We start from the raw sequence: 27782 nt of genomic DNA, 5'->3' as shown, positions 1-27782 counted from the left end.
TCACTCTGTACAACCCTAGGTCGAACTTGATTGGGTGAGTTCGTTGGGAGAGTAGTGACTCCGGTACCCCACAGCTAACTTCACTACATATTGTGTGACACTCCGTACCACACTAGGTCGAAGGGTTGAGTGTCACTTCGTACAACCCTAGGTCGAACTGGATTCGGTGAGTTCGTTGGGAGAGTAGTGACTCCGGTACCCCACAGCTAACTTCACTACATACTGTGTGAAACTCCGTACAACACTAGGTCGAAGGGTTGAGTGTCACTCCGTACAACCCTAGGTCGAACTAGATTCGGTGAGTTCGTTGGGAGAGTAGTTACTCCGGTACCCCACAGCTAACTTCACTACATACTGTGTGACACTCCGTACAACACTAGGTCGAAGGGTTGAGTGTCACGCCGTACAACCGTAGGTCGAACTGGATTCGGTGAGTTTGTTGGGAGAGTAGTGACTCCGGTACCCCACAGCTAACTTCACTACATACTGTGTGACACGCCGTACAACACAAGGTCGAAGGGTTGAGTGTCACTCCGTACAACCCTTGGTCGAACTGGATTCGGTGAGTTCGTTGGGAGAGTAGTGACTCTGGTACCCCACGGCTAACATCACTACATACTGTGTGACACTCCGTACAACACTAGGTTGAAGGGTTGAGTGTCACTCCGTACAACCCTAGGTCGAACTGGATTCGGTGAGTTCGTTGGGAGAGTAGTGACTCCGGTACCCCACAGCTAGTTTCACTACATACTGTGTGACACTCCGTACAACACTAGGTCGAATGGTTGAGTGTCTCTCTTTACAACCCTAGGTCGAACTTGATTCGGTGAGTTCGTTGGGAGAGTAGTGACTCCGGTACCCCACAGCTAACTTCACTACATACTGTGTGACACTCCGTACAACACTAGGTCGAAGGGTTGAGTGAGACTTCGTACAACCGTAGGTCGAACTGGATTGGGTGAGTTCGTTGGGAGAGTAGTGACTCCGGTGCCCCACACCTAACTTCACTACATACTGTGTGACACTCCGTACAACACTAGGTCGAATAGTTGAGTGTTACTCCATTCAACCCTAGGTCGAACAAGATTCGGTGAGTTCGTTAGGAGAGTAGTGACTCCGGTACCCCCGCCTAACTTTACTACATACTGTGTGACACTCCGTACAACACTAGGTCGAATGGTTGACTGCAATCTGTACAACCCTAGGTCAAACTGGATTCGGTGAGTTCGTTGGGGGAGTAGTGACTACGGTACCCCACAGCTAACTTCACTACTTACTGTGTGACACTCCGTAAAAGACTAGGTCGAATGGTTGAGTGTCACTCTGTACAACCCTAGGTCGAACTTGATTGGGTGAGTTCGTTGGGAGAGTAGTGACTCCGGTACCCCACAGCTAACTTCACTACATACTGTGTGACACTCCGTACCACACTAGGTCGAAGGGTTGAGTGTCACTTCGTACAACCCTAGGTCGAACTGGATTCGGTGAGTTCGTTGGGAGAGTAGTGACTCCGGTACCCCACAGCTAACTTCACTGCATACTGTGTGACACTCCGTACAACACTAGGTCGAATGGTTGAGTGTCAGTCCGTACAACCCTAGGTCGAACAAGATTCGGTGAGTTCGTTAGGAGAGTAGTGACTCCGGTACCCCACATCTAACTTCACTACATACTGTGTGACACTCCCTACAACACTAGGTCGAAGGGTTGAGTGTCACTCCGTACAACCCTAGGTCGAACTGGATTCAGTGAGTTCGTTGGGAGAGTAGTGACTCCGGTACCCCACAACTAACTGTACTACATACTGTGTGACACTCCGTACAACACTAGGTCGAAGGGTTGAGTGTCACTCCGTACAACCCTAGGTCGAACTGGATTCGGTGAGTTTGTTGGGAGAGTAGTGACTCCGGTACCCCACAACTAACTTCACTACATACTGTGTGACACTCCATACAAAACTAGGTCGAAGGGTTGAGTGTCACTCCGTACAACCGTAGGTCGAACTGGATTCGGTGAGTTCGTTGAGAGAGTAGTGACTCCGATACCCCACAACAAACTTCACTACATACTGTGTGAAACTCCGTACAACACTAGGTCGAAGGGTTGAGTGTCACTCCGTACAACCCTAGGTCGAACTAGATTCGGTGAGTTCGTTGGGAGAGTAGTTACTCCGGTACCCCACAGCTAACTTCACTACATACTGTGTGACACTCCGTACAACACTAGGTCGAAGGGTTGAGTGTCACGCCGTACAACCGTAGGTCGAACTGGATTCGGTGAGTTTGTTGGGAGAGTAGTGACTCCGTACCCCGCCTAACTTCACTACATACTGTGTGACACGCCGTACAACACAAGGTCGAAGGGTTGAGTGTCACTCCGTACAACCCTTGGTCGAACTAGATTCGGTGAGTTCGTTGGGATAGTAGTGACTCTGGTACCCCACGGCTAACTTCACTACATACTGTGTGACACTCCGTACAACACTAGGTTGAAGGGTTGAGTGTCACTCCGTACAACCCTAGGTCGAACTGGATTCGGTGAGTTCGTTGGGAGAGTAGTGACTCCGGTACCCCACAGCTAGTTTCACTACATACTGTGTGACACTCTGTACAACACTAGGTCGAATGGTTGAGTGTCTCTCTTTACAACCCTAGGTCGAACTTGATTCGGTGAGTTCGTTGGGAGAGTAGTGACTCCGGTACCCCACAGCTAACTTCACTACATACTGTGTGACACTCCGTACAACACTAGGTCGAAGGGTTGAGTGAGACTTCGTACAACCGTAGGTCGAACTGGATTGGGTGAGTTCGTTGGGAGAGTAGTGACTCCGGTGCCCCACACCTAACTTCACTACATACTGTGTGACACTCCGTACAACACTAGGTCGAATAGTTGAGTGTTACTCCATACAACCCTAGGTCGAACAAGATTCGGTGAGTTCGTTTGGAGAGTAGTGACTCTGGTACCCCACAGCTAACTTTACTACATACTGTGTGACACTCCGTACAACACTAGGTCGAATGGTTGACTGCAATCTGTACAACCCTAGGTCAAACTGGATTCGGTGAGTTCGTTGGGGGAGTAGTGACTACGGTACCCCACAGCTAACTTCACTACTTACTGTGTGACACTCCGTAAAAGACTAGGTCGAATGGTTGAGTGTCACTCTGTACAACCCTAGGTCGAACTTGATTAGGTGAGTTCGTTGGGAGAGTAGTGACTCCGGTACCCCACAGCTAACTTCACTACATACTGTGTGACACTCCGTACCACAGTAGGTCGAAGGGTTGAGTGTCACTTCGTACAACCCTAGGTCGAACTGGATTCGGTGAGTTCGTTGGGAGAGTAGTGACTCCGGTACCCCACAGCTAACTTCACTACATACTGTGTGTGACAGTCAGTAGTCCCGTGATCCGTAAGGAGAAACACCGGGTAAGCTGTGCAATCCCACACCGCCTGGGGAAGGTCAAGTGGGATGATTCTGAGACTGTGTAGGTATGGGACTACACAGTTGAAGAGAGCTTAAATGGATTGATTGGTACTACCTATGTCAACAAGGTGCATCTTGTTTTTCGGTAGCCCATCTCGAAAGAACTCCACAGTTAAGCGTGCTTGGCCTGGAGCAATTTAAGGATGGGTGACCTCCTGGGAAGTTTTCCCAGGAAGCATGCGAGTGAGGACAAAGCATGCTGGAAACACTCGTGTTGGTCTGTAGGGTCAGTCATCAATCCAGGAAGCAGCCAGAGTGACGTACTCGTGTATAAGAGCCATTCATTCCGTGGGTGTAAGGGCCCAACGGAGGCTTGAAGCGGGGACGTTACAAATGGTATCAGAGCCTTGACCCAGCCGGAAGTGTGGTCGACGAGGACGTCGGACCCCGTAAGGGGGGGTGATTGTGACAGTCAGTAGTCCCATGATCCGTAAGGAGAAACACCGGGTAAGCTGTGCAATCCCACACCGCCTGGGGAAGGTCAAGTGGGATGATTCTGAGACTGTGTAGGTATGGGACTACACAGTTGAAGAGAGCTTAAATGGATTGATTGGTACTACCTATGTCAACAAGGTGCATCTTGTTTTTCGGTAGCCCATCTCGAAAGAACTCCACAGTTAAGCGTGCTTGGCCTGGAGCAATTTAAGGATGGGTGACCTCCTGGGAAGTTTTCCCAGGAAGCATGCGAGTGAGGACAAAGCATGCTGGAAACACTCGTGTTGGTCTGTAGGGTCAGTCATCAATCCAGGAAGCAGCCAGAGTGACGTACTCGTGTATAAGAGCCATTCATTCCGTGGGTGTAAGGGCCCAACGGAGGCTTGAAGCGGGGACGTTACACTGTGTGACACTCCGTACAACACTAGGTCGAATAGTTGAGTGTCAGTCCGTACAACCCTAGGTCGAACAAGATTCGGTGAGTTCGTTAGGAGAGTAGTGACTCCGGTACCCCACATCTAACTTCACTACATACTGTGTGACACTCCCTACAACACTAGGTCGAAGGGTTGAGTGTCACTCCGTACAACCCTAGGTCGAACTGGATTCAGTGAGTTCGTTGGGAGAGTAGTGACTCCGGTACCCCACAACTAACTGCACTACATACTGTGTGACACTCCGTACAACACTAGGTCGAAGGGTTGAGTGTCACTCCGTACAACCCTAGGTCGAACTGGATTCGGTGAGTTCGTTGGGAGAGTAGTGACTCCGGTACCCCACAACTAACTTCACTACATACTGTGTGACACTCCATACAAAACTAGGTCGAAGGGTTGAGTGTCACTCCGTACAACCCTAGGTCGAACTGGATTCGGTGAGTTCGTTGGGAGAGTAGTGACTCCGGTACCCCACAACTAACTTCACTACATACTGTGTGACACTCCATACAAAACTAGGTCGAAGGGTTGAGTGTCACTCCGTACAACCCTAGGTCGAACTGGATTCGGTGAGTTCGTTGAGAGAGTAGTGACTCCGATACCCCACAACAAACTTCACTACATACTGTGTGAAACTCCGTACAACACTAGGTCGAAGGGTTGAGTGTCACTCCGTACAACCCTAGGTCGAACTAGATTCGGTGAGTTCGTTGGGAGAGTAGTTACTCCGGTACCCCACAGCTAACTTCACTACATACTGTGTGACACTCCGTACAACACTAGGTCGAAGGGTTGAGTGTCACGCCGTACAACCGTAGGTCGAACTGGATTCGGTGAGTTTGTTGGGAGAGTAGTGACTCCGGTACCCCACAGCTAACTTCACTACATACTATGTGACACGCCGTACAACACAAGGTCGAAGGGTTGAGTGTCACTCCGTACAACCCTTGGTCGAATTGGATTCGGTGAGTTCGTTGGGAGAGTAGTGACTCTGGTACCCCACGGCTAACTTCACTACATACTGTGTGACACTCCGTACAACACTAGGTTGAAGGGTTGAGTGTCACTCCGTACAACCCTAGGTCGAACTGGATTCGGTGAGTTCGTTGGGAGAGTAGTGACTCCGGTACCCCACAGCTAGTTTCACTACATACTGTGTGACACTCCGTACAACACTAGGTCGAATGGTTGAGTGTCTCTCTTTACAACCCTAGGTCGAACTTGATTCGGTGAGTTCGTTGGGAGAGTAGTGACTCCGGTACCCCACAGCTAACTTCACTACATACTGTGTGACACTCCGTACAACACTAGGTCGAAGGGTTGAGTGTCACTCCGTACAACCCTAGGTCGAACTGGATTCGGTGAGTTCGTTGGGAGAGTAGTGACTCCGGTACCCCACAACTAACTTCACTACATACTGTGTGACACTCCGTACAACACTAGGTCGAAGGGTCTAGTTTCACTCCGTACAACCCTAGGTCGAACAGGATTCGGTGAGTTCGTTAGGAGAGTAGTGACTCCGGTACCCCACAGCTAACTTCACTACATACTGTGTGACACTCCGTACAACACTAGGTCGAATGGTTGATTTTCAATCTGTACAACCCTAGGTTGAACTGGATTCGGTGAGTTCGTTGGCAGAGTAGTGACTACGGTAACCCACAGCTAACTTCACTACATACTGTGTGACACTCCGTACAACACTAGGTCGAATGGTTTAGTGTCACTTTGTACAATCCTAGGTCAAACTGGATTCGGTGAGTTCGTTGGGAGAGTAGTGACTCCGGTACCCCACAGCTAACTTCACTACATACTGTGTGACACTCCATACAACACTAGGTCGAATGGTTGACTGTCAATATATATAACCCTAGGTCAAACTGGAATTGGTTAGTTCGTTGGGAGAGTAGTGACTATGGTAGCCCACAGCTAACTTCACTACATACTATGTGACACTCCGTACAACACTAGGTCGAAGGGTTTAGTGTCACTCCGTACAACCCTAGGTCGAACTGGATTTGCTGAGTTTGTTAGGAGAGTAGTGACTCCGGTACCCCACAGCTAACTTCACTACATAGTGTGTGTCACCGGGCCCAACACTAGGTCGAACTGGGTTCAGTGAGTTCGTTTGGAGAGTAGGGACTCCGGTATCGTCAAGATTTATAATAATTAACATACATGTTGTCATATGATTAAAAGAAATAAACATACAAATTGCAAACTAAATAATAGAGAAAAAGTATTGCGTAGTCTGTTTATTAATTTTGGCCGACATGTGTATTTGGACATAACATAAAATATAAGAAAGTTCATACAATTTCATTAAACCAAACTAAACCGGCTGTATGTGTGGTTTATTCATGTGGGGAGAAATATTTATGTGTTGTACTTTTAACTGTTCATAGAGTTGACATAAAATATTATTTTAATTTGATTGGACTGCTTTTGATTGACACTACTTTTTTGTATATAAGTATAGTGGACCAAAGACTTTGAAGCAAAAAATTTAAGGGCAGCACGAAATATGCTCCCCAATTTTAATATACTTTCTAAGGTTTTCAAAGAAATTCGGTTTCCCCCCTAAATTTATTTTCACAAGCCTATTTCCACCATAAGGTCGAGGGAAACACTCCTTTTCAAGCCTCACTAACACCCTAATTTGGTTTGTTAAAAAAAACATGGTGGCTGGTTCTGGAGAGGACCCCTACGGGTTCGAGAGGGATTTCCCTTCATGCAAAAATTCACTTGGGGGACACCCCCATTGCTACTGTGGTGATCTAGCTTATGTTTGGACTTCTAGTAGTAGAACAAATCCTGGTCGTCGCTTCTTTGGATATCCGCACTATGTAAGACTTCGAACGCCTTAATAATATTTTAAACTAGGCTTTGTAAATATGGTAATGTACTTATTTTAAAAGCAGGAGAACAACAAAAGTCGAGGATGTGATTACTTTTGTTGGATCGATCAAGCTCATCCTTAAAAATCTGTAGACACTACTCTTGGATTGCGAAACAAAATAAGGACTTTGGAGAAAGAGAAGATGCACCATGAAAATATTATTAAAAAATTATATTTCATTATATTTATTTGCCTTTTCATCATTTGCCAACTTTCATTTCGTTAGAGATATTGTATGTGGTATGATGTTTATTTTATGTTTTTTAAGTATGTTGTCAAAGGAAAGGTAGGCATTTAAGTTGGTTCTATTAAAAATTTCTTAATTACTATTTGGTCATTGATTGTGAATGTCAATATGTGCATAGTACACTAATTAATCTAGTGTGAAATACTAGGATTTAAAGATAAATATCAGTAATTTTCACAATATAATCCAAAAAGTGTCATAGTAACTTAGTCAATATTGTTGTGTTTCACTATATTGCATTTTAAAAATACTTCAACTTTTTTTTCAAAGTTTTAAATTACATGATTTACTTACCTATGAGTTTAATGTTTAATAGATTGGTACCATTTTCAAACGTTGATGTTCAATACACTGCATTTTTGAAAAACAGTAACCTTTCTTTATTTTGATAGCTTTTAATTGCATTATTTAGAAATGGTGAAATTGTGTGAACGCCAGAGTTATTATTTCTCATTATTGTACTGTACTTGAACTATGAGTTTAATGTTTAATAGATTGGTACCATTGTTTATAATTTTTAATATGTTGGAGGTATCCATATAATTGTTGTAAACCTTGATGTTCAATACACTGCATTTTTGAAAAACAGTAACCTTTCTTTTTTTTTTTTTGATAGCTTTTAATTACATTATTTACAAGTGGTAAAATTGTTACAAAGGAAATTGTGTGAAGGCCAGAGTTATTATTTCTCATTATTGTACTGTACTTATTCTTTTTGATCCAAATTTATGTCCAAGGCCAGAATTAATGCCTTCATCTCTACAATGGGAAAGTACATAAGTGTAGGTATTTTTATTATTTTGGCTATGGACATAATTGGACTAAAACGGATAGTGTGAAAGAGAAGGTAAAATTGGTCAATTTCATTTTCAAAATAATGTACTTAACTTATTGTTATGGTAAAAAAATATCCAAAACCTAATAGTACTGGCAAAATATAACAACAGTAATAATATTCACAATTATAATGGGAAAGTACATAAGTATAGGTATTTTTATTATTTTGGCTATGGACATCATTGGACTAAAACAGATAGTGTGAAAAAGAATGTAAAATTAGTTAATTTCATTTTCAGAATAATGTACTTCACATATTGTTATGGTAAAAAAATTTCGAAAACCTAATAGTAATGGCAAAATATAACAACAGTAATAATATTCACAATAATAACCACCACACATTAATAATAATCTGTTCCACCAAATTTCAAAAACTACCACAAGTCTTACCCTATAGTAAATTATAAAATCACCAACATTAGTGCAATTCCAAATCACCTAACAGTAGTATGATGCAAATATATAACATGACTCACTAAATATAATTTATGACCTAAAACCTAACTTTTGTAACAATTGTACTAAATATACTAAATATATAAATAACGTAAACATTGTACTGAATATACTACTTGTTACTTATGGCCAGCCTTTTAGAATAACAGGTTTTTTGGGACTTGCTCTTGCCAGTCTACATGTTGTCGGACCTGGCCTTCCCTGTGCTGAATCGGGGGTCTCGAGGAGACCTTGATGGACCACGTAATGGTGAAGTTGTAGATGTTGATGGAAGAACTTTAGTTTTGCTCAATCCAAATTGCTTCTTAACTCCCTCCATCACAGCATGTTTAGCCTTGTTACTCTCGTGGGTGACAATTTTCCCAACACATTCCACTCTGGCTTCGATAGGAGCAAACTGCATTGTACATTAGGAAACCAATTCAGTAATACACAAGACAACCAAATCCATAGAAACAAATCCATCAAAAAAATAGATTGACACCTCCATTTCGTTATAAACAGTTAGTTAACTGGATAAAAACTTAAACTAAAGAAATCAACATTACATTACCTCTTCTGTTATAGTGAGATTTCTCTCACCTAGAAACTCGAGACCAGACTCCTATTTAGAGGACACGTATATTCAGATTTCTAATGAAAGCTGAAATGTCCATGAGAGAATCCTCGAAGTTTAGACCTCACCCAGGATGAAACCAGCAAGATACTGCGAGTACGACCAAAGTCGGATCGCATAACTGTAACTCGCATTACGCAGGATGGATCCAACTCGCATGTGTCAGGACATATGCGAGTATCCTCTCTATACTTCTACGAAAGTATAGAGATCAACTCTCTATGATGCGATTTGGTCCCAACGACCCAATAGCCTTGATAAACCGATATAGACTCGCATGTCTAGGTTCTATCAGCTCGACATGCGATGTCTACAAGAGGCGATTACCTAAGGACGTAGACATTCCAAACGTAATGATAACCCTGCGAGCTCAACAACGGAACATGAACAGTCAACTCGCAGATGCGGAAGACGCATACGTTGATGGACTTAGTAATTGTCATTCATTTATTAATGTTAACGTTGCTTGGGTTTAATTATTGCAATTCAATATGTAAATAATGGATTAACAATGAATGTGATCCTTGTGTAACCGATTGGACACCTGCTTTGTATATAAAGGGGTGATCCACCATGAAATGGCACTTACGAATCTCTTGCTACAGTGGACTAAGTAGATCATAATCTGACTGAACCACTATAATTCTCTATCTTATTATTATTTTCCAGCTTTCGTTGATTATTTCTCATTCCCAGTCGAGTACTCGCCACTCTAGGTTGAATACTCGCATTTGTCTTTCCACGTAAATTTCTTCTTGTTACTAATAATATTATATAATTTGGTGTTGCGAAATTCACTCGACAACATTTGGCGCCGTCTGTGGGAATCGACTAAGATTTTATTCATTTCAAAGAATAATACCATCATCGCTGGAAATCACACAAACGGAGGAGCTAACAACGGGTCCATCAACATTGGGTCGATGAACGTACCGTTATCTGGAACTTGAATGCCACCTGTGGACGTCATTAACGGCGGAGTAGGGAGAGGCAATATTAGACCTCTCAACTTGTTCCTAGAAACGACTGACCCTCAAGTCGGGGACACATCCACACCACCAGCAACCATGCATTTTCCCCTGTCACTCCGGCAGTGGTATCCGAGGGAATCATCCAACTCACCACTGATCAATATACTGCGATTCAGGTTCAACTGCGCGCGCTACAGGCCGAAGTAGATGGACAAAACCGAGCCCGACGCCCCCCTCGAGTTCCTGCTACTCGCACGGATAACCCTCAGGTAACAACTTTTAGACGTCATACTAATCGTGTACCCAGGGAACGGAGAACAAACCCTGAAGGTCTGGACCTGAACCATCCAACGTCGAGGGATCAATCCGCAAGGTATCCAAACCAAAGCACACAGGTTGATGAAGACCCTGAAGGACGCAATCCTCGCAGTCGACCATCAAGAGACAACTACGCAGAATCAGCCGCTTCGTCATCGCACGGTCGTACACCAAGTAGATATACAAGGTCCGGCTCTGTACAGACGCAACGGGGAGGACATTACCAGGTACATCAGGGTGATCTACGTAATCACCTCAACGCAGTTTTTAGAGCGCGTTCTCGCGCCCCTCATAATACGGAGACACTCCGTGATCCCCATGCGGACGATCAGGGTGTCAACACTTACAATAACCCGCCTACCGCGCCGATCGCGACCACTGGGATCAATGTCCCAGCAAATCTCGCCGCAGTAGTTGCGACTCCCGTGGTCGTAGCAGCCCCGACTCCTGCGACTGGAGGGATCGATGAGAGCATGCTTCTGCAGGCTTTGAAAATGCTCGAGCAGCAACGAAAGCCCATATACAAGTTGCATGGTACCTCGCCCTTCACTACAGAAGTGCGACAAGCTCAACTTCCAAAGGGATTTCGTCTATCCAAATCCCTGAAGTATAAAGGTACTTCTAACCCAATAGATTATCTTGAAAAATTCAATACTATAATGGAAGTGGATTAGGTACCACAGCTCGCAAAATGCCGCATTCTTGCGGCAACACTCGAGGAGAACGCCCACGATTGGTTTACCCAGCCTGAGGCGTCGATATCGACATGGGAAACCTTCGTCGACTTATTCCTCACACATTTCCAGGCCACAATGACCTATAGGCCACCTTATACGACTTTGGCCAACATCAAACAAGAACCTGGTGAGTCTTTACAAGACTATTTTAAACGGTTTAATGCAGAAGTAACAAAAGTCGAGAAGGATCCCGAGTCTTCGCTTGTTTGCATGCTGATAACAGGTATCTTGCCGAGGATCGACTTTTGGAAGGAGTTACAAGATCGAAGGCCCGAATCCTTAGTCGAATTCTTCGCCATGGCCGAACCCCACAAGAGAATCGAGAATTCTCTGGCAGAGTTAAAGAAGGGAAAAGACAAACGCCAATCACCAATACCGCGTTCACGATCTCGCAGTCCCCGAGGAAAGAACTCTAGCGGCTGAAGCCCAAGGAGACGTAGCCCGCGGAGACAGCGAAGTCCGAAGTTGGCCAAGTCTCCTCCAAAGAAGGAATCCTTGCCGAAAAGGAAAGGTGGACCTCGTTTCGTCAACTATACCGAACTCGCAGTCCCCCGAGACCATATCTACGCAATCGAAGAAAGAAACGGAGTCTTCAAGAAGCTGCCCCCCATCAGGGGAAATCACGACAGAAGAGACCCCAAAAAATTCTGTAAGTACCACAAGGACATTGGTCATACTATTTTAGAATGTTGGGTCTTGCAGGATGAAATCGAGGAGCTAATTTGGAGAGGAAAGTTCGACAAGTATAAGAAGGGCGAGGAAAGTCATCCCCAAGGGGATGACAAAGGAGAAAACCAAAATGCGAGTGGTTCCAGAGCATCTCGCAATATCCTAACCATCATTGGAGGACCCCATATCGCAGGAGGCTCTCACAAGTCCCAAGAGCGGTATGCCAAAGAAGCTAAAGAAAAGTCGTTCACCAATGTCAACAATCATAGTGAACGGCCCGAGAAACTATTTAAGAAGGAATGCGACGACATTACCTTTATGGAGAGTGACGCGAGGTGGGTCCATCACCCGCATTCCAATGCACTAGTCATAATCGCCAATATTGGTTGGGATAATTTCCATCGCGTACTCGTTGACAATGGGAGTGCAGTGAATCTGTTGAACTTCCAAGCGTTCAAGCAAATGGGGTTGCAGGAGAAGGACCTGCGACATGTGACGTCGAGCATCTACGGTTTTACAGGCGACGTCATAACAATAAAAGGAATGATCAAACTCCCAATCACTTTGGGAACCGCCCCGGTGATAGCCAAGTCAATGGCTGACTTCGCAGTAATCGACCAGTACTCTGCATATAACGCCGTGATTGGTCGATCGATCCTAAAGCAGATGAAGATCATAACTTCGATCTATCATCTGACAATGAAGTTCCCTACTCCCGTAGGAGTAGGTTCTGTGCGGGGAGTCCAAGCAGATTCGCGGGAATGCTACAACACAGCAGTTAAACTCACAGAGAAAAAGACAGTAAATGTTATCTACCTGTTGGAGGCACCACCTCCTCGCCAGGAGATCCTCAGAATCGAGGAGGTGCCGCACATAGATGAACCAGACTTGGATCCGAGAATCCTCGATCACACCGCCGCAACCCAAGCCGCGGAAGACACTATTGAGGTACCTATAGATCCTGTAGATAATAATAAAGTTTTGAAAATTGGTTCTAAATTAAATTTTTAGCTGCGAGAACAATTAACGACCTTTTTAAAGCAAAATCTTGATGTTTTTGCTTGGAAACACTCAGATATGGTCGGGATATCTCCGCAAGTCATGTGTCATCGCTTGAACATTGACCCCGAGGTTCGAGGTGTCCGACAAAAATGCCACAAAATGGACCCTGCGAGGTACCAAGCACTAAAAGAAGAAGTCAACCGCCTCCTTAACTGCGGCTTTATACGGGAGTCGTTTTACCCCAACTGGTTAGCGAACCCCGTACTCGTGCCTAAGCCTAATGGCTCATTGTACACATGTGTTGACTTTACAGACCTAAACAAAGCCTGTCCCAAAGACAGCTTTCCCCTTCCTAGCATTGACCAGCTTGTTGATGCCACTGCAGGTCACGAACTCTTGAGTTTCATGGACGCATACTCGGGATATAATCAAATCCCGATGTATGAATTAGACAAGGAACACACCTCGTTCATTACTGATCGAGGACTATACTGTTACAAAGTGATGCCTTTTGGTTTAATAAACGTAGGTGCGACTTATCAGAGGCTAGTGAACATGATGTTCGCAGATCTCATTGGAAAAACCATGGAGGTATATGTTGACGATATGCTCGTAAAATCTCAACATGCGAAGGATCATATTGCCCACTTACAGGCCATGTTCGATATATTGCGACGGTATAAGATGCGGCTAAACCCTCTAAAATGTGTCTTTGGAGTTGGCTCCGGAAAATTCCTTGGGTTCATGGTTAATCAGCGAGGAATAGAGGCCAATCCTGCGAAGATCAGGGCATTGGTGGAAATGCCATCACCAACCAAGCCAAAAGAAGTTCAAAGTCTCACAGGTAAAGTCGCAGCCTTAAACTGCTTTATATCAAGATCTTCTGATAAGTGCAAGGAGTTTTTTCAGATTTTAAAAGGCAACAAAAGGTTCCATTGGACCGAAAAATGCGAGCAGGCTTTTCAAACCTTAAAAACACACTTGGGGCAACCTCCGATCTTGTCAAAGCCAATGACCGGTGAAGTCCTGTCCATCTATTTAGCAGTGTCGGAATATGCGATTAGTTCGGTACTAGTACGCGAGGACCAAGGACGGCAATACCCGGTGTATTATGTTAGTAAGCGATTACTGGATGCCGAGACGCGCTATCCCCAAATGGAAAAGTTGGCATTTTCCTTGATAACATCGTCAAGAAAATTGCGACCTTATTTCCAAGCTCACAGTATTTAAGTTTTGACAAACTACCCCTTAAGGCAAGTTCTGGCAAAACCAGAAGCATCGGGGAGATTGTTGAAGTGTGCGATGGAGTTGAGTCAGTTCGACATCAAGTATAAACCAAGAACTGCGATCAAGGGGCAAGCCTTGGCAGATTTTATCCTTGAATTCCCCAGCACCGAGGTAGCACTCATAGAAGACAAAAGCGACATTGCTATAGCGAATAGAGAGATGTGGACATTGTACGTCGATGGAGCCTCAAATAGCGAAGGCTCTGGTAGTGGGATCTTATTAATCAGTCCCAGTAATTTTAAGTTACATGCTGCTTTACGTTTTGAATTTTCTGCATCTAACAATGAAGCCGAGTATGAAGCATTAATCGCAGGATTGAAACTCGCTCTCGAGATGAAAGTCGAGTATCTTCAGGCTTTTAGCGACTCCCAAATCGTGGTGTGCCAGGTGAATGGAGAATATCTGGCAAGAGACGGGAGATTGGTTAAATATTTAGCTATTGTATGTGAACTAATGCAGAAATTCAAAAAAGTAACTGTGTTTCGAGTACCGCGTGCTCAAAATTCACACGCAGACGCACTGGCCCGTTTGGCCTCAACTAGAGAAGCCGAATTGCTCGATGTAATTCCGGTAGATGTATTGGCTCACCCAACTATAAATCGAGAAGTGATCATGGAAATAGATACCGTTCAGGAAGTCACCTGGATTACTCCTATCATCGCATATCTGGAAAAGGGTCTCTTGCCCGATGACAAAATAGAAGCAAGAAAGCTGCGACAGCGAGCCGCCCGTTATGTAATATATGACCAAAAGTTGTATCGTAGAAGTTTTAGTCAACCTCTACTCAAACGCATCAGCGGGGAAGATTGTGATTATATACTTCGCGAGGTACACGGGGGGATTTGTGGCAATCATACCGGAGGAAACTCCCTTGCATTAAAAATCATGCGACAAGGGTATTACTGGCCAATCTTGCGACAAGATGCTCTCACATTTGCGAAGAAGTGTGACAGGTGCCAGCGAATAGCCATATATACCCACCAACCTCCAAGTAACCTCGATTCTATCACAAGTCCATGGCCCTTTGCAGTAAGGGGGATTGACTTAATCGGCGAGCTACCTAAAGGGAAAGGTGGAGTCAAATATGCGGTAGTCGCAGTAGATTACTTCACGAAGTGGGCTGAAGCCAAAGCACTCGCAACCATCACAACAACAAAATTGCGCGAGTTTGTCTATACCTCCATAATTTGTCGCTTTGGTATTCCATACAAACTCATCTCAGACAATGGAAAACAGTTTGATTGTAAAGCGATGCGAAAACTATGCGACGATCTAGGAATCAAAAAGGCATTCTCCGCAGTTGCTTACCCGCAAAGCAATGGACAGACTGAACCTGTTAACAAAATAATAAAACACACCATTAAAGGGAGACTAGAAGATCGCAAAGGGGGTTGGCCAGACGAGTTACCGCAAGTCCTGTGGGCTTGGCCATATCTCATCGCAGAAAAAATAGGTGACGCCACATACCGACTCGCAGCACTCGATGGTACTGCAATTCCACGAGCTTGGAATGGCAAAAGTTTAAAATTATATTATCAATAGTACTCGCATTATTAAACTATGTTCACTCTTCTACTTATACTTAGACATTTTTCATAAAAGAAAAATCCTAAGTATAGGGGGTATATATGCCATAATGTACTATTGATTATATAAAGGAAATGCCTCATGTTTGTTAATTTTTCAAATTTAAACAAATTTTGTCAAGTCTTGTAAGCTTTTCTACTTATTACACCAAGCTGTAATTAAAAGTCGAATATATATATATTAAAAAACGCGAGTACCCGTGCACTGCGAAAATGTTAAAGGTTAATTATCCCCGCGAGTATATAAATTTGTCCAAAGTAAATTGCAAATATGTCTAAGTACAGAGTGCGAGTACCCCTGTACCGCATTAAAAAGTAACTAGAAAATTCAAAAAATAGTTTAAACATAGAAGAGAAAAGTCAAGCAGAGTCAAGCATTGGGAGCAGCAGGAGCAGATTCATCTGCGACTTTGCTAACGGCTTCATTCTCGACTTCCTCAGCATCCGCAACCTCGGCCTCCTCCGGAAGATTCCCTCCACCACCTTGAGTTTGAGTGGGCGACATGGCGCGAAAAGCCTCAGCCATTTCAGCGACTTCTGCTCCGAGGATAGAGAAGTCAAAGTTTGGGATTTTGGAAAGAGTGGTATAAATATAATCAGGAACTGCCTGATCATACTGTTTCTTCCCATTCTCCTTCTCGACCTCTAAGTCGCGAGCCATCTCCTCGATCTTCACCTGAGAGTTCTTGGCCTCGAGCTCAACCTGCTCCTTAGACTTGCGAAGGTCTTCAAGCTCTTTGTCCTTACCAGCCACCTCTTGTTTCAGTCTCTTTATGTTCTCCTGGAGCTGGGCATTTTTGCCTCTTCAGTGAGTCAGCTTCCTTAGAACCAGCGGCAACGGCTTTCATGAACAGAGTCATCGACTGCGAAGCCAACTCCACAGAGCGCGGAACAAGCTCCTCAGAAGGGATCTTCTCCGCCTTGGATATGAACTCCTCACCCACGAACTTCTCCTGCATAGCCAGAAAATCGCGGGCTCGGATAGTTGGCTCGATCATGACTTTCTTCCCTTTGTCCTGCGTGGTCTTAGCCAGCTTCTTGGAAGAATCTGCGGCAAGAGTAGTTATAGCATCGCTCTTCCTGTTCTGGGCAATGACGGGCGATGTCATCGGTGTTCCACTTTTTGGCTTGATTTTAAGGGCGGGCGCGGACTTCAAAAAAGTCATCTCTGCGAGGACAAATAAAAGATAAGTATGAATAAATTTCAAGGCACTAGTTACATGAGATATGTTACCTGAGACTGGTCGAGAAGTTTGCTTGGAGAGGCGTTTGTCTATCCGCTCTTGTTGTTTCTCAGATGGTTCATTGTATACTGGCTCTCTTTGAAGACTTGCGTTCTCTGGAATTAGCTGGTGTTCTCACAGCTTGGCAGTCGTACACAATAATCGCCAGTCGTGATCTTGTACCGGAAGGCTCCCGAGAATTTCAGCTATCTCTTTGCGAGTTGTGTTAAGTGCAGGTCGAGCTGGTCTATCTGCGAAGACAAAAAAGAGCGAGTTAGCATAAGATCTCAAAGTAATTCAGAAAATGTAGAAGACATGCGACGTACTAGGTCTGCGATTAAAATCAGTTCTAATCCCTGGGACTTTGAAGATGTAGAACCATTTTGATTTCCAGTCTCCCATATTCGACACCATTCCTTCTACCCCATTAATTTCAGAAGTCGCCCATTTGCTAAAGCAGTAGAAACCGTTATGAAGGCCTACGCTTTTTATATCGTAGAAGTAGCTGAACTCTTCTACTGAGGGAGCCCTATGAACGTACTCCATATACATCGCGTAAAAGGCCAGGGTAGTGCGATAACTATTGGGAGTTAGTTGGAAAGGTGACACATCATATCGTTTAAGGATGCCCGCGATGAAGGGATGGAAAGGGACTGATACCCCACATCGGAGAATGGGTATTGAGATTACCACATCCTCTGTGGGAATAATCGCAGGATTGGTAAAAGGAAGGTGCGCCCTCTGGGTCGGTTTAGGTCGCAAAAATGCAAGTCGCAGCAGGTTTAGCCTCGTAAAGGTAGTAAAGTCTGATTTGGTAACTCTCAAAACCAAATCCTCGCACGAGAAAGGCTCGTTCAGCTGGGCGTCATCGACCGAGTCTGTCCCGCTCCCTTCAGCCTCTTCTTCATCCTTGCCTGATTCGCGAGCTGGGGCCGTCCAGTCGTCGTCCATCTCCTCGACCTCGACGTCAGGAGAATGCCTCGAATGAATAAGGTAGTCGCGGGCCGACACCGTAGACTTGCTGTCTCGAATATCGATGGTCCCAGGTTCAGCGAGCTCCTACACCATTCTCTCGATGTCCGCAGAAGACATCGGGCCTAGCTCTATAGGTGCGACCTCCTCTTCTGAAATCGAAGCTGGGAGAAAACTATCTTCCTCCTGGTCCTCGTCGCCATCGAATGCATGGCCTCCCGAGCCGAGCAGTTGACTATTCGACAGGTCGCTCATCTGAAAGATAGAAGATCTTTTCAGCGCGATGAATGTGTGAAAGCAAAATAAGTGATCTCACCCGCATTAAAACTATAGAGTCGCACTTGATAGAATGGTCAGCATCCTTGGGAATGCTGACCACCCCATCCATATCCTAGTAGAGATGCGAATAAGTCACGCATCCTGGGCCAAGCAATATACCTCTAGAAACGGCTGGGAGAAACTCAGTTACTCAAGGGGCATGCGTTCTGAAGCATGACCCTGAAATTACTGAGTTACTCCCACCGTTCCGAGAATATCTATCAGCCAAGGAGTACGCTCATTTGAATATTAACGCATGTCGCAAATGGCTGGGTGTATCACAATATCTCAAGGGGCATATAACCGCGTATATGACCATTAGAATACTGTGACACACCCACCATTTGGAAAATCGATTAATACTCTCGCGACTCAATTCACAACATATAAAATCCTAAAAGATCTAGCCAATAATCAGAAGTAAATAAGTTTTGTCAATGTGCAAGTATTCAAAGTGTTCGTCCGAATACCCGCGAGTATTCAAAGCATGAAACAGTGCCTATTCAAGTATTTCTTATACAGTATGCGGTTATTCCAATTGGCAGGTCATTTTTCATGAGATTACCCAGTTTTTTACCTAAAAAACGTAACCTCATACATACCCCTTACAAGCATGCATTCCTAAAAAGTCTCGAAATACCAAAACCTAGAAAAAAGCATTCTTTCTCAAACACAGAAAACGAAAAATACAATGAAACTCGAAACTAACCTTTAGTTTTGGCAAGTTGTTCCTGTGATTGCTCTCGATCACTTCTGAGATTGAGGATATTTTAGAAAAGAACGGTAGAAATCTGGGCAAAATATGAAAGTGGGTTTGAAGTCTCTGTAAAGGAGGGAAGGAGGAAGTTAAGAACAAGAGGGGAAAATGGAGGATTTGATTCGTATCAAAGGGTTTAAATACCCATATCCCTTATTAATTGGGATCACGACACGTGGCAACCAGAATGCCTAAGGTCGCCCAATCCAACGGCCAACGATGGCCACGCCTACACGAAAATCGAGGAGTTTTGTGACGTGGCACCATAAATGCAATAAAAAGTAATAATTACAGCCGTCATTTTTTGAAACCCTCGATGGGACAACCAAAAGGTCACCTCCTCGTGACAACCTTTCACCTGTCTCTCGAGCAATAGTTTCCCTCTGTGACCGCACCTGTCACATCGCGAAACTAGGGGCATGTGTTATAGTGAGATTTCTCTCACCTAGAAACTCGAAACCAGACTCCTATTTAGAGGACACGTATATTTAGATTTCTAATGAAAGCTGAAATGTGCATGAGAGACTCCTCGAAGTTTAGACCTCGCCCAGGATGAAACCAGCGAGATACTGCGAGTACGACCAAAGTCGGATCGCATAACTGTAACTCGCATTATGCAGGATGGATCCAACTCGCATGTGTCAGGACATATGCGAGTATCCTCTCTATACTTCTGCGAAAGTATAGAGATCAACTCTCTATGATGTGATTTGGTCCCAACGACACAATAGCCTTGATAAATCGATATAGACTCGCATGTCTAGGTTCTATCAGCTCGACATGCGATGTCTACAAGAGGCGATTACCTAAGGACGTAGACATTCCAAACGTAATGATAACCCTGCGAGCTCAACAACGGAACATGAACAGTCAACTCGTAGATGCGGAAGACGCATACGTTGATGGACTTAGTAACTGTCATTCATTTATTAATGTTAACGTTGCTTGGGTTTAATTATTGCAATTCAATATGTAAATAATGGATTAACAATGAATGTGATCCTTGTGTATCTGATTGGACACCTACTTTGTATATAAAGGGGTGATCCACCATGAAATGGCACCTACGAATCCCTTGCTACAATGGACTAAGCAGATCATAATCTGACTGAACCACTATAATTCTCAGTCTTATTATTATTTTCCAGCTTTCGTTGATTATTTCTCATTCCCAGTCGAGTACTCGCTACTCTAGGTTGAATACTCGCATTTGTCTTTCCACGTAAATTTCTTCTTGTTACTAATAATATATTATATAATTTGGTGTTGCGAAATTCACTCGACAACATCTTCCATTATTTTATTTTACTCGAATAGTGATTCCTTGTACTTCATTACAAACATTCCACAATCGTGGCCATTTTGTTGTTGTGGGTAGTCCTTGCTTGAAGAAAGAATTAGAAATTCGCTGAAATTCAGGTCTCCTGGCTTGACAGGGGCAAACAATTGGTCCAAAGTCTTGAGCTGCAAAAAAATTAAACAATCACACTTGAGATTATTGCAATTGCACTAATAAAATAGCAAACCATGTACACACGTGCATACCATCTCTACGTAGGTGCTCCGACGTGACCTCTTATGCATTGCAGAAGACAACGAGTCCCTAATTTCCACTATTGTATTATCCATGCTCACATTCGCCGCAAACCAGTGCAGAGCACTCTCGGTATCTAATAGGGGTACCACCATCTGCGACAAAGTAAAACAAACAACGTCATCGGAAAATTGAACTACACACATTTGATTCAACACAAAAGTTTCAAGAAAATGCAAATTACAGTGTGACATAAACTCAAATCTGCATCGTAATAAAGAGTGGACCACTCTTGCTGCTTTGCCATCCTCTCCACAGTCATCGTTCTTCCAAGTAACTTGCTCTGCACAATAAGCACACATAATAAATTACATTTTAAATAAAAACATAGATTTAACAAAGTTTACAACACAAATACAAAAGATTCATGTCCACTTTTAAATATCAAATTTCATACCGAAATTCTGGTGGGCATAAACCAAGTTCTCTTTGTTCCAATGCTGTTGCGCTTCTTCTCTCGAAAATTCATGATTTGAGCAAAGCAATCAATGACCTGACATTTACACAAACAATATCTATTATGTTGTCATTCATACAATTTGTAAATGGCATTAACTAAAATAATGAACTACAAATTTCAAAGCAACCAAATGGGAACTTCTACGTACACTGTTTGATATATCGATCTCCGGTTTCATGCATTTGAAAAACCTCTGCTCGACCTCAACCTTCCCAAAATGGGCTAGCACTTCACTGAAATACAAAACAAATAATCAACAACGAAACGAATGTACTAATATCAACTACGTACACAGTAATCATGAAACATGAGATTACCTCGGATCATTGGCGCTAGAGAAAATGTAACGGAACAACTCGTACTGTTGATTTGAGTAACCTTTCTTCACAGTGAATGGACCAATCACCTTCCCTCCAAATTCTTTGAATCTTTCGAACGCAGCATCATCAAAATCATCCTTCACGGTCTGCTCAACTTCCTCTTTTATAATAGCGGGGAGATCTTCTCCCCAAAAGTTCATAACCTCAAACAAATCATCAGAAACAACCACCTCAGTTGGAACAACGACCTTGTCTTCTGATAGATTAAGTGAAGGGACACTCTCTACATCATCAACATCCTCTTCCAATTTATCCTTCGTCCCTTCACCTTCCTTTTCCTCGACACCCACGTCATCCTTCTTCTCGGTCTCCCCGTTGAACGAAAGCGAGCGCTGAACTTTGCTCGTCTCAGGTATCTCCAACACTTCATTCATAGTCCCCTTCCCAAGGTAAGTGGAGAGTACCTTCAGTAACAGCTCTTTTGCGCTGTTCACCTTCAAATCAAGCCGGAAGACCTCATCTTTCAACTCACACACAACTTTGTATATTGCGTCATTTGTGGGTTGCCCAACTGCAGCGGATTCAAAACTTGGTAGTAACACATATATGTTAGTCAATTTCACCTGCTTAGTACACCAAAAAAACTAGTTAGCATATCTCCCAAATAAAATTCTAACGCATTAGAAAATTGAAGTACTAAATGTACCTTTCCACTTGTGTGACCACCGTGGTCTCGAATCCACTTGTACACTGACTTGCACTGTTTTGTGGTCCAAAAGTCAATTGGAGCCATAGTGCGGTCCACGTGACTAGCAGTCCAGTCAACGTGTGTCAAATATACAAGCTGCCACCAAACAAAAGTGCATACATATATTACCACAGCAGTACACGAGAGAATAAAATTACTACCATCACAATAATTCGAAAACTTACCTGTAAAAATATCGTGCAACCGGAGACATTTTTGGTGTTCTTCGTCATGTACCGGTGTAGAGAGCTCATTAGATATCGAAACCCGCCAGTCGCCCAATTATTCTTCTTAATTGACCTTGTGTCAACTAAAGAATGCATGTAGCTAGTGCTGACCTCGGTACCATTCTTCGGCAGCAACACAATTCCAATACAGACAAGGAAAAACTTAATGAGAAATAGGTAGTCACTGTCGCTGGTTTCCTTGAGCTCATTCTCCAGCAAAGTCAGGGAATACCTATAGTCCTTGGCCTTAAAGAGGAGGTCAAACTCAACCAGGTCACGCTCACTTTCGGTTGCCAGGGGTTCTCCGCCATCCTGGATTCCCATGACATCCTCAAACAGCTTGGAGGATAGTTGGATCGTTCTTCCAAATATCTCCAGCCGAGAAGTGGTTGGATCCACGTGATCGATCAGCCAACTAACTATCTTAGCGTCTATGTACGGGGCATCCTCCCTTAAAAATATTGAGAAACCGGCATTTCTCACCATTTCTTTTTGAGCCTCGTTGAGCAGTGGGACTATTCTCCCCAAACGCTCGAAGGAGCAACGGCCAGAAACTTGAACGTCCCCCACACCTTCGTTGTTGTCAATCCCTGGCTCAGCAGATAATGTCTCCTTCACCTTCTTCCCTTTCCCTCTACCACAAACCTTGGAGGGGGAAGCCTCGACTTCGTATGAAGCCCAATTGTCAATCTCTTCCTCGCTAAGAAGCTTGAATTGCTCCTTAAAACTACGAAGCACCTGCAATATTAAGACTCTCGATTATTAAGTAAAGTACGCTAAATAAAAGATAAAAAAAAAAATAAAAGATCCATAACACAGTCCAAGTCACTCACATCTTCTTTAGATTTTTCTTTGTGTGCATCAGCATAAGCATAGAAATTGGCTTGGCTGCATCAATTAAATAAAGGAATGGAATTACAAATATTATTTTCAAAACCAAAAAATATTACCACTAAAATAACTGCCACAAATAACTCACTAGTACTTCGCCCAAGCTTCCTTCGGATCCTTCTTCTTTATCTCTGCTGCATCCTTTTTGTCTGTAGCAGCCCCCCTCTTCCATTTATATACCATTTTATAAACCTATTACACAAGACAAAATAACTTAAATTAACAAACATTCAAAACAATGAATGTTGGAAGACAAAGACTTTGAATAATTCATTGCAATCGTCTAACATTTCAGTGTATTCATGACATCCCGACACTTAATTTCCTATATGTATACAATAACAGGTAAGCATCTCTTGCTATATAACATAATTTCATTATATGTACTATAGTCTATTTGTTAAATATACTATATGGAAACTGTTAAGTACAATATACCAATATGCCTAAATAATGGATTCTGTAACTTGTTAGTCTCCCTTTGCAACAAGTAAGCATATTTTCCTTACATAATATACTATTACAATAACATCACAGCAAAGTCAGTTATACAGTATTCATTTTTAACATACAATGATGCCAACATATGTAACATAAAACTTAGAAAAAATTATTGACCTTCTCAATTAAATCTTGGAACTCTAGATGTTGAGGTTCTTAGGGCCTCAATTAAGCATGAAGCTTGCCAATGGTCAAAAAGATTACAATAATTTTTTATTTTTTGGAAAAGAGACAAAAAGGTTCACATGTCCACGGGTGACCTCCTCCCAAATATATTCAGACCTCTCACTCATGGTGGAGGAAATCCGTGGACACAAAACACCAACAAAGTACAGTACCAAACTTATGCAAAATGCAGTAAAGGAACAGAAAAAAGAAGAAGCATAATTAGTACAGAAAACTTCCCCATTCTCTACAAAGATCTAAGAAAGAAAGTTGTCAAAGTATTTTGTTTTATAAATACAAGTAGCAACCTAGAATTTGATCCTCTCAAGCCACTAAACTGAATTCGAATCACATCTTTCTTACAAGCTGTAAAATATAGTTTCTTGTATGGCCAAATGATTATACAAAATTTGTAATTGAAAAAGGACAAGCATTTACTAAGGATTTTTGTATGGCCCAAAAGATTATACAAAATTTGTGTTTATAGGCAATGTGAAGGTCAATAATTGGTGTTTAGGAGTTTGATCTGTACACTCATGAAAAAAGAAAAAAAATAATTGACAAGGAACTGTCTTAGATTTAATTTGTAAGACTAAGAACTGGATTACAATACCCTCAAGTATGCACATTAAGCTTTGATGGGGTTGCAAAAATTTTAAACATATATTTTTTTCAGTTAATTTTATCCGAATTTTTAATAGTATTCCTAATTTATGTGTGTTAAGTTTTTAGTTCAATACACAACTTGTTTCGTTTGATACAACTTGTTTGGTTTGATAAGATCTCCTATTTCGATTAATCTCCTACTTCTATTACGATATTTAAATTGTATGACATTGTGCTCGTTATCAATAAAGTTATCATTGCAATGAGTATAGTGCCTCTAAAATCGGTACCATACTTACCAATACTTGATGATTTCATATTTTATCCCAAAAACACTAAATAAAGCCAAATCATTTCCACAATCATAAGATCACTAAAAGACCATCTAACCTAATATTATAGAACTCATGCATTATTTTTTTGTCATATTGCTCAAAAAATCTCCATTTATCCAATCCCCAAATATTCAAAATCCAACAAAATCAACTAACACATTCCAAAAATACATAAATCAAAATACCCAAATCAAAACCCCTAAATTATAGTACAATGCAACCAATTCAATTTCAAAAATGCAACTCTTTATTGCAACAAACTCAATCAAAATACCAAATCACATATTCATAAAAAACTAAAACAAAAAACTCATAACACATTACAGTACATTCCACACTAAGAACCACAACACATGCACGGGGGGACACAGAGAAAGAAATGCAAACTCCCTTAAACACAGAACCAGAGACAGAGAGATAGAGAGAGAGAGAGAGACAAAGAAATACCTCGACAAAGATATGCAAACTCCCTTCACCACCTCACCCTCCACAACTGAGACAAAATGGAACTATTAAGTACACGAAAATGGAAAAACACCACATTCCCTTCAAAAATATATTTTTTTTTCTGTGAATAAGAAAGTGTATGTAAAGTAGAACGGAGTAATGTATAACCCACTGTCGACACCCCCCTCTAACAACTCCAACAATGGCACTTCGAGTAATGTACACCACAGTCACCACAATGTACAATATGGGTTTTACTACCTCAAACGAAAATAGAAAATGGAAAAAAAAAATAGAAAATGAAAAAGAAAATGGAAGAGGAAGAACTTTGCCCTAGCAGAGACGAAAATGGAAAAACGAATGACAAATTGAAAAATAAAAGAAAATGAAAGTGAAAAAGAGGAGGAGTGGAGGAGTACGACGGTTGATTAGACTTGATTGATGGATGGATGTCACTTTTCACTTTTCCATTTTTAATAAATTTAAATTTTAAAAAAAGTAACCGGTGCCCATTTTTTAAAACCTAACTACCCCTACATGAACCCCTACATGAACCCCAACCGTTGGATCAAATTAACTACCCATCCGACGGTTACAGTACATCACAGATTGAAATCTGTGTCCGTAAAGTAACGGGACGAAATCCGGTCCCAATAAATATATCATGAGCTAAAAGCACAAAATATATAAAATATATATCATGTGTTAAAAATATAAAATATATTATTCATAAATATGCTAAAGTAGTTAATTAGTTAGAAATTTATTAGCTTTTTAAATAGTTGTTATTTAGCATTTTAATTAGTTTGTTACGTGAGATTCTGTTACTTGAACCTCATTTCATGCTTCACCTGTCTTTTATATATATTCAATTGTTTTTAGCTTAATCAATAATAAGGAAATTTTTTTCAACCTTCTTCTTTAATTTTGTCTTTTCCTCTCTTTTATTTTATTCCTTCTTAGCTAAAATGTCTAAGAAATTCAATATGGTATCAGAGCTATTCCCACTGTTAATGGTGAATGTTGTCACTGAAAGTCACACCTCCGGTGCATTGGCAATGATGAAAGCAAAGAATAAAGATACAGCAAAATCATTCAGGGTTTAGCTCCACCGCCTAAATTTCTCTCAAGCGGGGATCAAGCTTTGACCACATTAAATACGACCTTCATTGATTGGCATGTTCAAGACCAACTACTTGTCTCATGACTTCTGTCTTCCATGTCTGAGAGTCTTTTAACTCACAAGGTAGGTTGTAAAACCCTTGGTCAGATTTGGCACATACTTCAAAAGTAGTTCACTCTTAAGGTTTTTGCAAAAAAATAAGAGTTTAGAATAGGCTCCAGAATCTCAAGAAAGGTAATCTTTCATTGAATGAATACCTTCTTAGAGTTAAGCAAAACGTCCATATGTTCTAGACTTAATAGAATTTATACATTAAATATAATCATGAAATAAATCATGTGAACCATGCAACATAAAACAATTTTTGATCTTTATTAATTAGTAAATCTGATTATTTTGAAATGAGTTTTATTTAGGGCACGAAACCCAACACTATGCACGTAGGGCCGATTTCTGCATTGAATCGGATGGAACCACTGTACAAAAGGTTCCACAAGCAGGCACCTCTAGTCTTTTTGGGAGGTTCCAACGTGATTAATGTCGAGCAGTGGCTGATGGTTATTACACAAATCTTGAACTTTATGGGTGTCATCGGCAACGAGAAAGTGGCTTGTGCCACATTCCGATTCCAGGAAGATACCCTAGTTTGGTGGGACATGGTGGCCCTGAAAGAACAACTTATCCGGATTTCATGATTCAAGTTACCGAGTTGTTCAAGATTAGATTGATTAATTTTAACTTAAACATTCAAGAATCAGATTGAAGAGTAAGCTGTAAAGAACACGATGACTTACAAGCTTCGTCTGCACTGAGAATAAATCTCAGTCGACTAGTGCTTGGGTTTCCCGAACCAAGGTAATAATGTCCACTAAATCCAAAAGATTCTTATTACAATCTTCAGTTCACAATTAGGAATTTAATACAATCTTTACAATAATTAGTAATGTATTACCAACAACAACCAAGATTCTTGGTTGTACGCACAAGATTCCCTGTGCAGGAGCTTATTGGGTTTTATGCCCTAAATAAAACTCTATTTCAATGTAATCCAGATTATTCAATATCAATAAAGTAACAAAAGTATTTTTCATTCATTTGTGTCTGT

General features: G+C 42.2%; 1 protein-coding gene across 1 annotated transcript; it reads right to left on the bottom strand.

Annotated features, from left to right (window-relative positions):
- Positions 1 to 20565: 20565 nt before the first annotated feature.
- LOC133039180 (ubiquitin-like-specific protease 1A) lies at positions 20566 to 22482 on the bottom strand. The gene is made up of 7 exons (XM_061118014.1): positions 22341 to 22482; positions 21632 to 22205; positions 21463 to 21547; positions 21252 to 21347; positions 21039 to 21137; positions 20806 to 20949; positions 20566 to 20724 (listed from the first exon to the last, which is right to left on the bottom strand). The coding sequence occupies exons 2-7, from the start codon at positions 22066 to 22068 to the stop codon at positions 20566 to 20568; spliced, it is 1020 nt and encodes a 339-aa protein (XP_060973997.1). The 5' UTR covers positions 22069 to 22205; positions 22341 to 22482.
- Between the last annotated feature and the right edge of the window lie 5300 nt (positions 22483 to 27782).

Source organism: Cannabis sativa, chromosome 6 (assembly GCF_029168945.1).
Source record: "Cannabis sativa cultivar Pink pepper isolate KNU-18-1 chromosome 6, ASM2916894v1, whole genome shotgun sequence".
Classification (NCBI taxonomy): domain Eukaryota; kingdom Viridiplantae; phylum Streptophyta; class Magnoliopsida; order Rosales; family Cannabaceae; genus Cannabis; species Cannabis sativa.
The sequence above is the reverse complement of the archived record's forward strand: the minus strand, read 5'-3'. Positions and strand labels throughout refer to the sequence as shown.

What these genes read in the sequence shown, in the direction of transcription:
- LOC133039180 (XM_061118014.1), bottom strand. Translation starts at nt 22,068, where the DNA reads ATGAATGAAGTGTTGGAGATACCTGAGACGAGCAAAGTTCAGCGCTCG. An exon ending in TCTAGCGCCAATGATCCGAG is followed by an intron (nt 21,548 to 21,631) that starts GTAATCTCATGT and finishes TTTGTATTTCAG; the next exon opens with TGAAGTGCTAGCCCATTTTG. An exon ending in ATTTGAGTTTATGTCACACT is followed by an intron (nt 20,950 to 21,038) that starts GTAATTTGCATT and finishes ACTTTGTCGCAG; the next exon opens with ATGGTGGTACCCCTATTAGA.